The sequence below is a fragment of the Arachis hypogaea genome, chromosome 12, assembly GCF_003086295.3.
Source record: "Arachis hypogaea cultivar Tifrunner chromosome 12, arahy.Tifrunner.gnm2.J5K5, whole genome shotgun sequence".
Classification (NCBI taxonomy): domain Eukaryota; kingdom Viridiplantae; phylum Streptophyta; class Magnoliopsida; order Fabales; family Fabaceae; genus Arachis; species Arachis hypogaea.
This window is the reverse complement of record NC_092047.1, coordinates 13,419,414-13,434,090: the sequence shown is the minus strand read 5'-3', so window position 1 is coordinate 13,434,090 and position 14,677 is coordinate 13,419,414. Positions and strand designations below refer to the sequence as shown.

Here is a 14,677-nt window from a genome sequence, read left to right as displayed (position 1 = left end):
AAACAATGGCTACTACATTGCTATTTACATGTCCTAATCGTGCATGCCATAACAAGAATTTATCCTCATTCACAGCAGAAACTAAAGTTTTAGAGTTTATATTAGCAGTTGACATATTTAAAAATTTATAAAGACCATTTTTCACTTTTCCTTGAACAAGCAACTCACCGATTTCTTGTGATTTTACACAGCATCCATTAGCATGAAACTAAAAAAATACACTATTATCACAGTAAAATTAATACACACTCAACAAATTCTTAGTTATGTTAGACACATACAATAGCTTATGAAGCAAGAAGGTTTTAGAACTCAAATCAGATGTCAAGAATAGCTTTCCTACATGAAAAATTTGCAAACCTGCACCATTACCAACCACAACTTTCTCTGAGCTATCATATTCTTCATGCTTGATGAGATTTTGATTGTTGGATGTCATGTGATGTATGGCTACACTATCAGAATATCAGCTTGGATCATCAATAGTTGTAGGTGTTGCAAGAACATTGCTCAAGTTTGCACTGGCCTGTTCTACAGATCTGTTACTATAGAGAAAGCCTTCTTTTCTTTCTCTAAATCTTTCATCAAACTTATGCCAACAACTGAAAGTAATGTGGTCATATTTACCACAAATTTGACACTGCACTCTTTCTCTATAGAAGCTATTACCTCTACCTCGTCCACAATGACGGCCTCTTCCTCTTTCTCTATTAAAATCTCCTCTTCCACCATTAAAGCCTCTTCTATTTTCACTATAACTGCCTCTTCCACTATTAAAATCTCCATTGAAACTAAAATTACTTCTGCCTCCATTAAGTTCACCAATAAAATCTCATTTTCCTCTGCCAGTGATATATGTATCAAATCTAGTCTCATTCATCGATGATCTATTATCATAAGTTGCTGATCTATCATAACCAAACTGAGCTATACCTTCTCTTGCAGATCTACCTCCTCTCTCTTGATATCCACCTTGAGAACTATCTATCTATAACTTTCTTGTGTGTGCTGTGCTAAATTAGCTTGAATGAACTGGTCAGGTTTGCGAAACTTCTCTAAAAAACACTCATGAGCCATTAGTACTACCTCAAGCTCTCCAACACTGATGCCTTGTAGATGAGTCATCACAAAGATGATAAGTGGTGCATATTCTTCCGTAAGGCCATGAAGAATTGTGTTAATATGATCACTCTCTCTAATTGGTTCACATACTGAAACTAGTGCATTTATTGTACTTTTTATAGCAAGAACATAATCACTCACAGAGGATCCAATTTGAACGCTACTCAAGCGATTTTTCAACTGCATTAAGCATGAAATAAACATGACCTGGACCGGGTTGGATTAACCGGCCGGGTCACCGAGTTCGCATGAAACCTGTCGGATCGAACTGAGTTCAACCGGGTCTGTTGCATAGACGGTTCAACGAGTAGCTCGGTCCGGCCAGGTAACCGGGTGACCGAATTTTCGGTCAAACTTGCCAGATCGAGCCGGGTTTGATAACTATGCTTTAGCTCCTATCTGAGAAGAGAAGTGATCTTCAAGTCTTTTCCACACTTCATTTGCAAATACATATCCAACCATTCTGGTTGTAAAGGGTTTAGTCATCAATGCTATGAGCCACGATTTTAGCAGTGCGTCTTACTTCTTCTACAGCTTGTAGTTTGGATTTACTGTTCTGATAGCTGATACTGTTAGGTACATTTCTAGTATTTCTTCTCCAGCGATGTGATGCAGCAAATCATTGCCTTCGATTGTTGATTCTGTTTGATCTTTTCACTGTAAGTAGTTTTCATCATCCAATTTCATAATTATGGGGTAGATGTGAAGCTGGACTGCATTCGGATTGAGGAACCTAGATCTAATAGTTCTAAAACGTTTGCACCTAAATTTGCCATGTATAAGAGAAGAACCAAAACTCTGATACCATAAAGGTAGCAGATTCAGGTTCAAGGAAACAGAACTAGAACTCTAAGATTGAGAGAAAATGAGAGCATAAGTAGAGGAAAAAATTGTAAATTGCAATGTTAAAAGCTTAGCAATATTAACAAAATGAGAATACATGAAGAGTACACAATATTTATAGAGTATTTTTTATCCTATCGCACACTTTTCACACTGTATAAAAGAAGGTTAACCACTTAAAAAATACTAATAATTTTGCTGACTCATTCTAACTAACTTGAACTTATTCAGCCTAAAATTCTCCAGCGATGTGATCCAGTAAATCATTGCCTTCGATTGTTGATTCTGTTTGATCTTTCCACTGTAAGTAGTTTTCATCATCCAATTTCATAAATATTGGGGTAGATGTAAAGCTGGACTGCATTTGGATTGAAGAACCTAGATTTAATAGTTCTAAAACGTTTGCACCTAAATTTGCCATGGATAAGAGAAGAACCAAAGCTCTAATACCATAAAGGTACGTAGCAGATTTAGGTTCAAGGAAACAGAATTAAAACTCTAAGATTGAGAGAAAATGAGAGTATAAGTAGAGGAAAAAATTGTGAATTACATTATTAAAAACTTAGCAGTATTAACAAAATGAGAATTCATAAAGAGTAAACAATATTTATAGAGTATTTTTTTATTCTATCGCACACTTTTCACAATGTATAAAGAAAGTTAACCACTTAAAAAAAATACTAATAATTTTGCTTACTTATTCTAATTAACTTGAGCTTATTCAACCTAAAATTCTTAAAAAATTCTTATTACCCTCATTTGTTCCTCATTATTCTTACAGTTTCAAAACCAATCTATTTTTTTCTTAAGAAATTAATTCACCAGTTATTCAACAAAATTCAATAATAATAAATTACACTTTTATTCAACTCTCATCTCTCTCCTTCATTAATGTTATTTATCATTATTTTTTTGTTGATATACTTCTTTAGAATAAAGGAGGGTTAAAACACAAAACAAATTATTGACGTTTGTTTGTTTGAGTAAATAATTAAAAGTTTTGTTTTAGTGCTAAAATTATAATGTAATTAAATTTTAGTCTATGAAACTACATTATGTCAATTATTTTAATTTAATCTTTAACTAGTTGGTTAATCGTTAATATTTGTTAATATATTCTAAAGTAATAAATCAATACATTTAGTGTTATACGACATACCACTTGGTACTTGCCTATGTTATGTCACATCATAACATGTATAGGAAAATAATTTTAAAGGGTTAATGTTTAAATTGTCCCTGAAAAATTATGTCGGAAATTTCAATTTATAGTCTAAACTCTAAAAAGATTTAACATTTCAATTTAGTTTCTTCAAGATATATTAATGTAAATCAAGTTACTCTTTCTATTAACGTGTCCCTATTATATATATGCCACATAGCACATTAAAAACGTGACACGTGACAGATTTTACTATAAATAATTATCAGTAACTAACGCGTTATTATTTGAAAAATTAACAGAAGAATAAACATACATAACTCACATTGGTATCTTTGAAACCAAATTTTGCGATGTTGAGTTTTTTAGGAGATAAGTTGACTTGTGCATGATTTTTCAAGGACTATTTTAAACAATAACCCTATCAATAAAATAAACCCAAAAAAAAAAAAAAAACCCTTAGGATCGGAACAATGTAGATGGATAAGAGAGAGTAGTGATAATGATGATGCGGGGTCCTATGATTGAAACCTTCATCAAGAAGTTGAACCATTGAATGTGGTGAAAATGGGACCAAAACTCAGCTTGGGTTTAATTCAATAATTATTATAAATTATTCATTCATTCATTCTTGTGTAGCATTGTGCTTACAAATTAAGCAGGACCTTTTTGGTACGGTTGAGTAGAAGTGTCCCACTTCAAAGTCCATGAAAGTGTATGCATATCACTAACCAAATATCATAGCCAATCTCGTTTTAAAAAAACGGAGAAACTCTACATCCATGTAAAAATTACATGAATGGTATCCAAATACTTTTTACTCTACGCATTTTTCTCACCTACATACTCGTTTATTTTACACGCGTCTCATATAACGGATATAACGTAATCCTTCTTTTGCGTGATCAACATTTCTCAACGTAAACCTTTTTATATAACGTAATCCAAGTACCTTCTTCTTCTTCTTCTCCTCTGTTCGCGCTCTTCTTCTTTTTTTTCTTCTTCTTCTTCTTCCTGTTCTCCTTCTTCTTCAACCTAATTAAATTCGTTGTTCTTCTCCATTCGCGTTTTTCTTCTCTCCATTATGTATCTGGATTGACTTCAACATAATTAGCTTCGTCGTTCATCTTCTTCTTCATTTTCTTCTTCAATCTGCACTTCTGAATTGAAACAATGAATGAATCAACTTCCAATCAGTTGAATGAGTGCGATTTGGATAATTTTTCTGAAACGTATCAATTTGATGAGGCTTGGATTATCGAATTTTGAATCTAATTCAATGGAATGAAATTGCTAATTTTATTTGAAGTGAATTGAATAGACTGAGGTGATCTATATCTGAATTGAATTGAATTAATTGATAATATGTAACTGTGAGTGTGAGTAACTGTGAGTAACTTTTCTGTTCGGTAAGTACTAAAGAGTTGATTCACCATGTGCATGTGTTCGGTTCGCTATGCAGAAAGGAGTAAAAAAAATTAGACGAATATATTCTATTTTGTTCCCTAAGCACTATATAATTCTTTCACCGTAATTAATATTTCGGTTCGCCATAATTAAGATTTCGGTTCACCGTACAGACCAGCTGTGTTGTGGATGAAAAATTTGTCCCAAAAGTGGGAATGATTTTCAAGACATCAGAAGAAGCTGGAAAGTTCTATAAATATTATTCCAAACTTGCTGATTTTTCTACAAAAATAAGGAACACGACTCGAGATGGAGACAAGATTAAGAATCAACTAATTGTATGCACCAGAGAGGGGAGGTGAAAATCCAAGATATCTCCAACTTTGAAGACAAACCCTTCAGCTGGGTTAAATTGTCCGGCCAGAATTTACGTACACATAATGAAGGATGTTGGTCTTTGGACAATTTCCAAAGTTGTTTTGAATCACTCACATCCTTATTGTCCAGACCAGGCTGAGATGCTCAAATAACACAGGGAGCTTAGCATGTTCGTGCGTCGCACCATTGAAACCCACGAGGAAGCTGGAATCAGACTGAGCAAAACATACCAATCATTTGTGGCAGCAGCTGGCAGCCGCCGTGAACTAGGTTTTATTGAAAAGGATGTGAGGAATTACATCAAAAGGAAAGTACGGAATATTTTCGAAGAAGACGATGCCAAAGAATTTGGGAAGTACCTAGTAAGAATGAAAGAGAAGAACCAAAATTTCTTCTTTGAGCTCAACCTTGAAGGCGATCACTGCATTAAACATGCATTCTGGGCTGATGCAAGAAGCAGGGATGCATTTGATTATTTCGGAGACGTGGTTTCATTTGACACCACCTATAACACAAACAGGTATTTGGTTCAGTCATATATATTTTTTATGTTCAGTGAGTGTATATATTTTGGTTCACCACGGTCTGCTTGTTTTTTATGCAGGTACAATTTGGTTTTAGGTTCTTTTGTGGGCGTGAATCACCACGGCCAGTTGACACTTCTTGGATGCGCGCTAATGAAAAATGAGGACATCCAATCATTCAAATGGCTATTTGAGTGTTGGCTACGTTGCATGGAAGGGAAGGCACCAAAAGGTATTCTTACCGATCAATGCACATCGATTCAAAGGGCAATTGAGCTGTGCATGCCAACAACAATTCACCGCTTGTGCATCTGGCACATTATGAAGAAGATCCCAAGCAAATTAAATGGCTACAAGTGACACAATAAAATTGAACAAGAGATGAGTCATGTTGTTTGGAACTCGTACACAAAAGAAGCATTTGACAGAAACTGGATCGATTTCCTCAGAAAGTACGGCCTCGGAGGCAACAAGTGGCTTTCAGGTAATTGAGATTTCAATTCGAATTATTTTCATGCTCATATCTTTTTTTCATGCTCATATATGTTTTCGGTTCACCACACCTTATGGGTTCGGTTTAGTTTGCAGAGCTGTACGAAGATCGGCATATATGGATTCCAGTTTACTTGGATCACCACTTTTGGGCCGGGATGAGAAGCACACAAAGGAGAAAGAGCATGCATTCCTTTTTCAACAAGTTCATCACTCGGAATAGCTCCTTGAGACAATTCGTGAAGCAATACGACAATTGCCTAGCAAGCAGAGAGAGAATTCGATGCTGCAGATTTTCACACCATGATACCGTGCGCAAAAAATCAGCAATAGAGGCACAATTTCAGCATGTATATACCCATGAGAAGTTCAGGGAAGTTCAAGCTCAATTCAGAGGTAAAGTGAACTGTATCACAAGATCAATGCATTCCACCCTAGGTTTCACAACATATGAAGTCATAGAGCAGGTTTCCAACTCCACATTCAACAAGTTTGTCGTCACCTACGACGCAGTATCACGAGATGTAAAGTGCCATTGCTTGCTGTTTGAGTCTAGGGGCATATTGTGCCGACATTCCCTAAGCGTCCTAAGCTTTGAGCGAGTGGATAATGTGGCACCGAAATACATATTGAAACGCTGGAGCAAGAACATAAAAAAAGGAGGCATACACACATTAAGAGCAGCCAAGATGAACCTCTACTGGAGCCAAGAAGTAAGAGATTTGACGAATTGGTGTTTCGATCGTATAATATATGTGAATTTGCATCCGAGTCTGAAGAGTTGACCAGAATTTTGCACCGAGCATTTGACAAGGTCATGGCGGAGATGGAAGAATATCAAGAGAGAAGCAAAGGAAAAAGTTTGCTAATAACCCACGAAGAAGCGACATTAAGCAATGTGAATGACCTTCAAAACCTACCACGTGTCAAAACAAGAGGTTGGCCCAAGAACAGACTTGGATCAAACCTAGAAAAAAAGATCTCGAATGCCATGAAGAAAAAGAAAAAAACAGCTCCAAGCGAGGTAAAATTGACTTGGTTTTGATTAGTTAAAAATTCAATTGTTCATTTTGCTAATATACAATTAATTATGTCTTTTGTAGTTGAACCTTTTAGACTCCGGATCATTGATTCAGTCAAGCTCCACTCTTTCAATGCACCATATATGAATTATCCAAGAGAGGATTGTACAAGTTTTAGTTTTTATTAATGTAAATTTTTGTTCATCCATGAGCGAATTTTGGTTCACCATGGTTATAGCAGGGTTAATTTCTGATTGTTGTTAGTCTTTAATGAATAGTCACTTTTTTTGTGAAATTCTATATTGATATATGCAGTTTTTCGATTCGTCTAGTGTATTAATTTCTAAGTTGAATAATTAGAATTTGTTTTACATTTTCCGTGTGATTAATTATATAAAAATTATTAAAAAAATCTAAAAGAGTAACATAAATATTTTTAACTTACATTGGTGGAGTTTTAAAACTCTTTCTTGGATGGATTTTCAGGGTTTTGGATTTTGGGTTTAGGGTTCTAGGGGTTTAGGGTTTATGGGTTCTGTGTTCAGGGTTCAGTGTTTAGGGTTCAGGGTTTATGATTCAGGGTTTAGGGTTTAGGGCTTAGGGTTTAGTGGTTCAGGGTTTAGGGTTTAGGGTTTAGGGTTTAAGGTCTAGGATTCAGGGTTCAGGGTTTAGGGGTTCAGGGTTTAGGGTTCAGTGTTCAGGGTTCAGGGTTTAAGGTTTTAAGGTTTAGGGGTTAGGGTTTTAGGATTTTAGGGTTCAGGGTTCAGGGTTCAGGGTTTAGGATTTAGCATTTAGGGCTTAGGGTTTAGGGCTTCAGGGTTCAGGGTTTAGAGTTTAGGGTTTAGATTTCAGGGTTTAGGGGTTTAGGGTTCAGGGTTCAGTATGTTTGCAACTTTCGGTTCTCCCAGTATATTAATTTCGGTTCACTGTGTTCTTTTGGTATTCGTAATGTATTGGTAAATACACTGATTGCAATCACTGAGAACTTGGAATAAAACAGCAGCCAAATAATTCCAATAGATACATAAATTAACATCTCAGATGAGTAATCCATCTTAAAGCAAATATAAATATTAACATTTGATACATACATTGTTATTAAGAATAGATATATACATTAACATTGACATATATACATTTGAAAGAAGCATCGTTTACTTTTTTAACAAGTTAAACAAAATATTGTTAATTACAACTAGTATATGCTTTTTGCTATCTAAATTCCCAGATGTGAATTTACAATAAGGGCTGGAGAGGACAACAAATGGTTTGGAGAGTCTTATTGCTTCAGATTCCCAAATCACTTGGTCTCTAATTTTGTTCATTTCATGCAACAGAAGATTTGGACCATATTGGTATCTGAAGTCATCAATCTCATTCTACATTTCAATTGAAATGAATTAGTTACATAAAAAATGAACCCAAATGAAATAAGAACAATATCATTCAAAGCCCTAATCATACTATAAAAATGCAATCACAATAACCCTAAACCGTGAATACATTAAATATCAAGTAAATCAAAATCACATTAAATAACAACAAATTTCATTCAAAGCCCTAGTTATACTGTAAAAATACAATCACAGTAACCCTAAACCCTAAACAAATTAAAAGGACGCCACCGAACCGAAAAACATTCACTTAGTGGATCAAAATTATAAGAGCCACCGAACCGAACATTGTTTATGTGGTGAATAAAGGGTGATCAAATTTCAATCAACAAGAATACTATTTCTGCATGGAAACGAACTATTGAACAGAGTAACAACCAACTTCAAATCCCTAGTTACACTATCAACTGAACTGAATGAAATAAGAAAAAAAAGAAGTTTATTAATTTAGAAAGTACTTACTTGTGTCCAAGCTTTATATTTATATCTCTTCCCGCTTTTGATTTTTTGTGGATCAATTGTTTCAAGCTATTTCATCACGTATATTCCACAATCATAGCTAAGCAAGAATTGAGTATAATATGATCAATAGTATACAAAATAAAACACATTAAAAATAGCACTATAGAAGAGGAAGATTCTTACTTTGTACATTGACCATTCAATTAGATATACTCTGCTTCCTTTCCCAATCCATCCTCCATTAAGGGTTCCGCCCCAGCATACACCCTCATCTGGGAAATTTTTAAACCCTGAAAGAGACAAAAAAAAGTAAATAAAGAGAATCAACAACAGTGAACCGAACCCCTCTCATGTACAGAATAATTTGAATAATTTACAAGAAAATAACTTACAATAAATTTGTTTAGTTTCTTCCTCGAATCAGGTATATATTCTGGCAGCTTATGAATTTCTTTTTGTTGACATCAGCAATCCACAACCACCGATACCCTCCATTGCAAATTGGGACAAATAGCTGAAGTTTCGAAAAATTATAGAATATTTCAGTCGAAATAATAGCAAACAAGAGAATTATCAAAGAATTTTAGAAATTACAACTTACAAATGGATGCGATGCAAGTTTCCTTTTGTCAAGAAACTGGCGGGGTGGGCATACTGCTCAATATCAAACATGTAGGCCTTGTTTGTCCTCTTATCAGTGTACTCCACGCCATGTGTTCCCAACATAAAATTCTGCAAAATGAACATCAGTTAAATCATATTTCCACCGAACCGAACACAATTCATATACTGAATAAAACGTGAAAAATATTCAATCATCAAGAAAAAAGTTTTCTTCATGCAAAAGAACTCAACAGAACACATAAGAATCAGGTGAACCAATATTAACATTCTAACTAAACCGAACAGGAATCAGTAGTGAATAAGATATTTAGCTTACCACAATATCCATCGGCACAATGTATATTTGTTCCTGATATTGCCGAAATTTGATTTGGTTGAGAGTCATGCTATGTATACTGACAACTTACATGAAGAAAAGTTATGAGATATACTGTAAAACCCAGTTTAACCGTAATTAATTAAATAATAAATTAAATAGGAGCGAATATAGTTAGAAGATTTGGCAATCAAAATTTGATAATTTAAATATGATATTTGGATTCAGTGAATTTTTCTGAGTCAGAAAACTATGTTTTCTGCGTAAAAACGCGCACTGAAATTTTGACCATCAGTACCGGCTGAGATCTTCCTGGTACTGCAGCTGAGAAAAGTGATTATAATTAAATAAGGTTAAGAAATTAGGAATTTTAATTAGGAAAGGTAGAAATATTTAAAGTGCAATTTGGAGCGCTAATCTTAAAGGTTTTGGCCCAAAATTGGGCCAACGGACAAAAATAAGTGAACTGGGCCTAAGTGAGCTCAAGATCCAACATATATAAATATTAGTTATGAGCATTTTAGCTCATTTATCCTAAAGAAGGGGGTGTGGGGCGCTGAAATAAAGAGGTGAGGAAGAAGAGAGAAAACCTAACTCTCTTTGATCTTCAAATCACCATAACTTGAGCTACGGAGCTCCAATTGACGAGCCGTTTACAGCCACGCATCACTCTTCTCATCCTCTACAATTCTATCTAAGTTTGGTGATGAATAATCCACTGTCCTCTATCCAGTTTTCATTTTTCTCTTTAAATTTGAATTTGGTTTTGGTTTTGAGGAAACCTTGTGATTTTGGTTGTTTAGGAGTGCTCTAGTATGAGCCATGGGTGATATTCATTACAAACTTCAGTGGGTTAAGGTAAGAAGTACTCAAACCCTTGTGATTTATCAATTTCATGAACCCTAGGTTAATGTATATATGTGAAATTGGTTATGTTAGTGTATTTGGTGATTTTTGTGCACAATTGGGAGATTGGTGTTGCTTGAGGAGCTTTGGTGAGGCTTGGAGCTAAAGTTGGTGGAGACTTCCAAAGAAGAAGCTCAATTAGTTTGGCTACAAGAGGTACGGTTTAAGTTTCATTTAAGTGCCATGTGGTATGATGAGAATTCCTAGGCTAGATGCCCCTAGGATTAAGTTTGGATTGTGTGAATGGTTGGTATTAATATGCATAATTGATATGTAATGTATATTAATGATTGGATTGAAAATTGTGTGAATTGTATGTATGGTGTGTTGAGAATTCGATAAATTGAATAATGAATATTCGTTTGTGGACTATGCATTTAAATTGTGAATTTGGGCCGAAGGTCGTGAATTTTGGGCCGGAGGCCGGGAAGAGGTAAGGAAGGTAAGTTGATATGTGTGGTACGTGATGATATAAGAGATTGGATGGATTTTAGTTATTGAATGTGTGAATAATTGGTCAGGTTATTGAAATAATAAGGTTTGAGGAATAAAGGTGTAAAATTTGGTAGTTTTGGATGAAATTGTGTAGAGGAAGTAGGTTTGGTTTGGTTGAGTGTAGTTTTGTGAATGTGGTTGGGTCGTGGTCATTTGGATGAGTGGAAATGAATTTGGCTTGTGAACATTAGAAAAATTGGTGATTTCTAGTTTTGGGGTAAAAACTAATTTTTGACCAATTTTGGCTATCCGTAACTCGGTCCACGGAGTTTGAAATTCTTCAAAAATGGATTTTTATGAAAATTTATTCAAAGATCTTTCCAACGGTTCAAAAATGGTTGAAAAAGGAATTTTTTAGAAGAAGTTATGTGTGGTGGAAGTTTGAGGTTTAAAAATAAAATTCTGCAGCTTTTTAACTTAGTAAAATTTTTGGCAGAACGCACCCCCACGTGTAGGCGTGGCCGACGCACACGCGTCATTTTCAAATATTCACTACCTAGGCGTGCGCATGACCCACGCGTACGCGTCGATGAGCGATTCAATTGGCCCAGCCAAATTCCAGAGAGTTATGCCTGAGTTGTGCTGGTTCTGTGCCTGGGGCACAAAACGCACCCACGCGTACGCGTGGCTGACGCATAGGTGTCACTTGATATTTCTCCCATCCACGCGTGTGCGTGGGCGACGCGTACGCGTGACCCTGTTTTCACCCCAAGGTTGATATTTTGAGTTTTCAAAGCCAATTTTAGACTTCTAAGTCTCCTTTCTCACCCTTTATGCCCTAAATACTTATAGTATGCCTAGCGATGGAAATGGGTTAGGAGATGTGGTAACTTGGGGATGAAGTAAGGGGAGAATTAATTATGAGTTATGATTAATGATGACTGTATGGGTGTTGAGGGTGATGATGGAAGTGCGGTGTATGCCGTGAGCCAAAGGGATGTATTTGATAATGATTATTGGCTGGTTATTGGCTATGCCATGAGCCGGATGGCTATGATAAATATTGATTTATAATGATTGTTTTATCTTGAGCTCTCTTTCTCGAAAGTGCGACCCCAGAGAAATGGAGGAAGGTGAGGATCCCCTTCCTTGTTCTTCCTGGTATTGTAAAATCGCCCCCAATGAGATGGTGGGAGGTTAGGATCTCCTCATTGGTTCCTCCTGGGCATATGAGAACGTACCTCCTGGGTAGATGCAAGGATTGTGGTTATGTCCCACTTGCTCTAAGTTTGTTAGTATAGAGGCTCCTAGGGTAGTAGCAAGGGTTGTGGTTCGTTCCACTTGCTCCAGGTCAAAGATTGTGATGCCTGGGTAGTAGCAAGGGTTGTGGTTCGTCCCACTTGCTCCGGGTCAGAGATGATGGCACCTTGGTAGTAGCGGCAGTAGTGGTGATTCCACTCGCTCCAGGTTGAGCCTTTGAGACTCCTGGGGTAGATGCAGCAGTTAGCCCCCACTTGCTCCCAGTCGAGTATGATTTGAGATTGAAACTATCTGACTCTCGGATTTCCTTGGGTAGATGCAGTGGGTCGGCTCCACTAGCTCCAAGTTGAGATCCGAGGTTCTGCTGACCCTATGTCGTAAGTGTGGCCGAACACTGTGAAAGTTCCGGATGAGCTCGCCCCCGTGAATAAATACTAGTGTGGGTGTTGTATGATTATGATTATGATCATGTTTATGATTGAAAATAACTCGAGTTGGGGATGCACGACAGAGGGACAGTCCAATGGTTAGATACCAGGACTTGTCGAGTTGGCTATATAACCGACAGATGATGTCATCAGCCATAGGGCAGGCATTCATCATTTGCATATGTTTGAATTATTTGGGTTTGCCTATTTGTTTTAGATTGCTATCTCATATATGCTATGTTATCTGATTATGTGCTACTTGTTCTACATGTAGCTTAATTGTGTATTACTTGTCTGTATTGCTTGTGTTTGTACAACTGAGAGACCCCTCATGCTGGTGTCGGTGGACGCTGAGGGCTGTTTTTGATAAGATGAATTGATGATGAGGTTAAAAAAATGATGACAATTATTGAATGAGATAATTTGAGCTCCCTGGGTAGACGCAGTGAAGTGAATTCACTTGTTCCAGGTGAGGATATAATGTATTGATATAGAATTGCTGAGACAGAACTGGTGATGGTTTTGTTTATGATTCTAATTTTGATTCATGGGAGAGTTAGAAAGTTGAGAAGCATGAAGTATATGAATTAGATTTAGCTTTCCCTTATGACAGTTGCCCATTCATGGATTAGCGAGAACATAGGGTGAATGCTTGGTGGAAAGAAGTTTAGGATGCTTAGTGAGTTTTTATTGCAGTGCATTGTATTTATTTGGCACTTTTACCGTATTGGGAACCCATGGGTTGAGGGTTCTCATTTCGTATATATCTCTTGTTTTTCAGATACAGGTCCAGGTGCTCAGAAGTGAGCTGTGGTTCATCTGAGAGATGGCGAAGATCTTTACATTCTCCACTTTATATTTTGCTTAGAATCTCTCCACCTTTATTTTAAAGAACTTATATTATGTATCGAACTCTTTTGAACTTGCCTATAGAGGCTCTTATATTTTTTTTGGGAGAGATTAAGAGATTCTGTTGTCAATTACTTTCATACTTTACCCTAGCCGGCCTAAACTTCGCGGGTCGCGACTAGTGGCTATTTACTTATGTTATATATATATATATATATATGTTGTCTATCTCTTAATCTCCTTTATGCCCTTATCCTTATATCGCTTTCAACTTCACGTTTTATCTTTAGTCGCTGGAACGTGAGTGATACGTCTTCGCGATTTTATTCTACTCCATTTTCAGGCTTCTCGATTAATACTCCTTTCAATTATACTATATTTATGTATTAAAAATCTCCCTAAGAGTCGTACCACCGTAATATCATTGACTTATGACTCGAGCATAAGGATTTGAATATTAGGGTGTTACATATATTGTATAAGAGTGTTTAGAAAAATTATTATTGTTAACACAATTGGTAAAGAATTTACCGAGGCATGTACTTGTTCTTTAGGCATTAGAGACATGAAATATTCTCTTAATCCCTCATAAAGTGCCTCATGTTTCAAGACGAATATTGCTTCATATTCATTGCTACTGTCATTTGTCTTTTTCACATGTGTCATCCAATGATAACATTTTTCGATCAAGTCCTTCGAGATTTTTATTTTTTTCTCCGGGGTTTTGAAAACTTCAGCAGCTGGTAAGGTTGGCTCTAAAGTTGTTGCTTTAGCAAACTTTAATGCTGCGGTCACTCCAGCATCTACCACCGCCTCTGCCAGGATTTCAAGCTGTGAAACACTCTCTTGAGAGGGCTGAGTTGGTTGAGATGCTGGTGGACTTATCCCAAGGCTAAAGGAAGGCCTTTCATTTTTCCTTTGCCTAGGTTGAGCAGCACTGCAAGATGATAGATATTTAACAATGATATTAAACAAAAATGATATTAATCATTATAGTGAACCGAAATCCAAACACATAGTGAACCTAAATCCAAACATATAGTGAACCGAAAT

General features: G+C 36.2%; 1 protein-coding gene across 1 annotated transcript; it reads left to right on the top strand.

Moving 5' to 3' along the window:
- The first annotated feature begins 5,817 nt into the window (after window positions 1-5,817).
- On the top strand, window positions 5,818-6,713 carry LOC140176633 (protein FAR-RED IMPAIRED RESPONSE 1-like). Its single transcript, XM_072208166.1, has 2 exons — window positions 5,818-5,920; window positions 6,025-6,713. The coding sequence occupies exons 1-2, from the start codon at window positions 5,818-5,820 to the stop codon at window positions 6,711-6,713; spliced, it is 792 nt and encodes a 263-aa protein (XP_072064267.1).
- Window positions 6,714-14,677: the final 7,964 nt, after the last annotated feature.

Coding starts and splice junctions, on each gene's coding strand:
- LOC140176633 (XM_072208166.1), top strand. CDS start 5,818: ATGAGTCATGTTGTTTGGAACTCGTACACAAAAGAAGCATTTGACAGA. Junction 5,921..6,024: donor AGGCAACAAGTGGCTTTCAG/GTAATTGAGATT, acceptor TTTAGTTTGCAG/AGCTGTACGAAGATCGGCAT.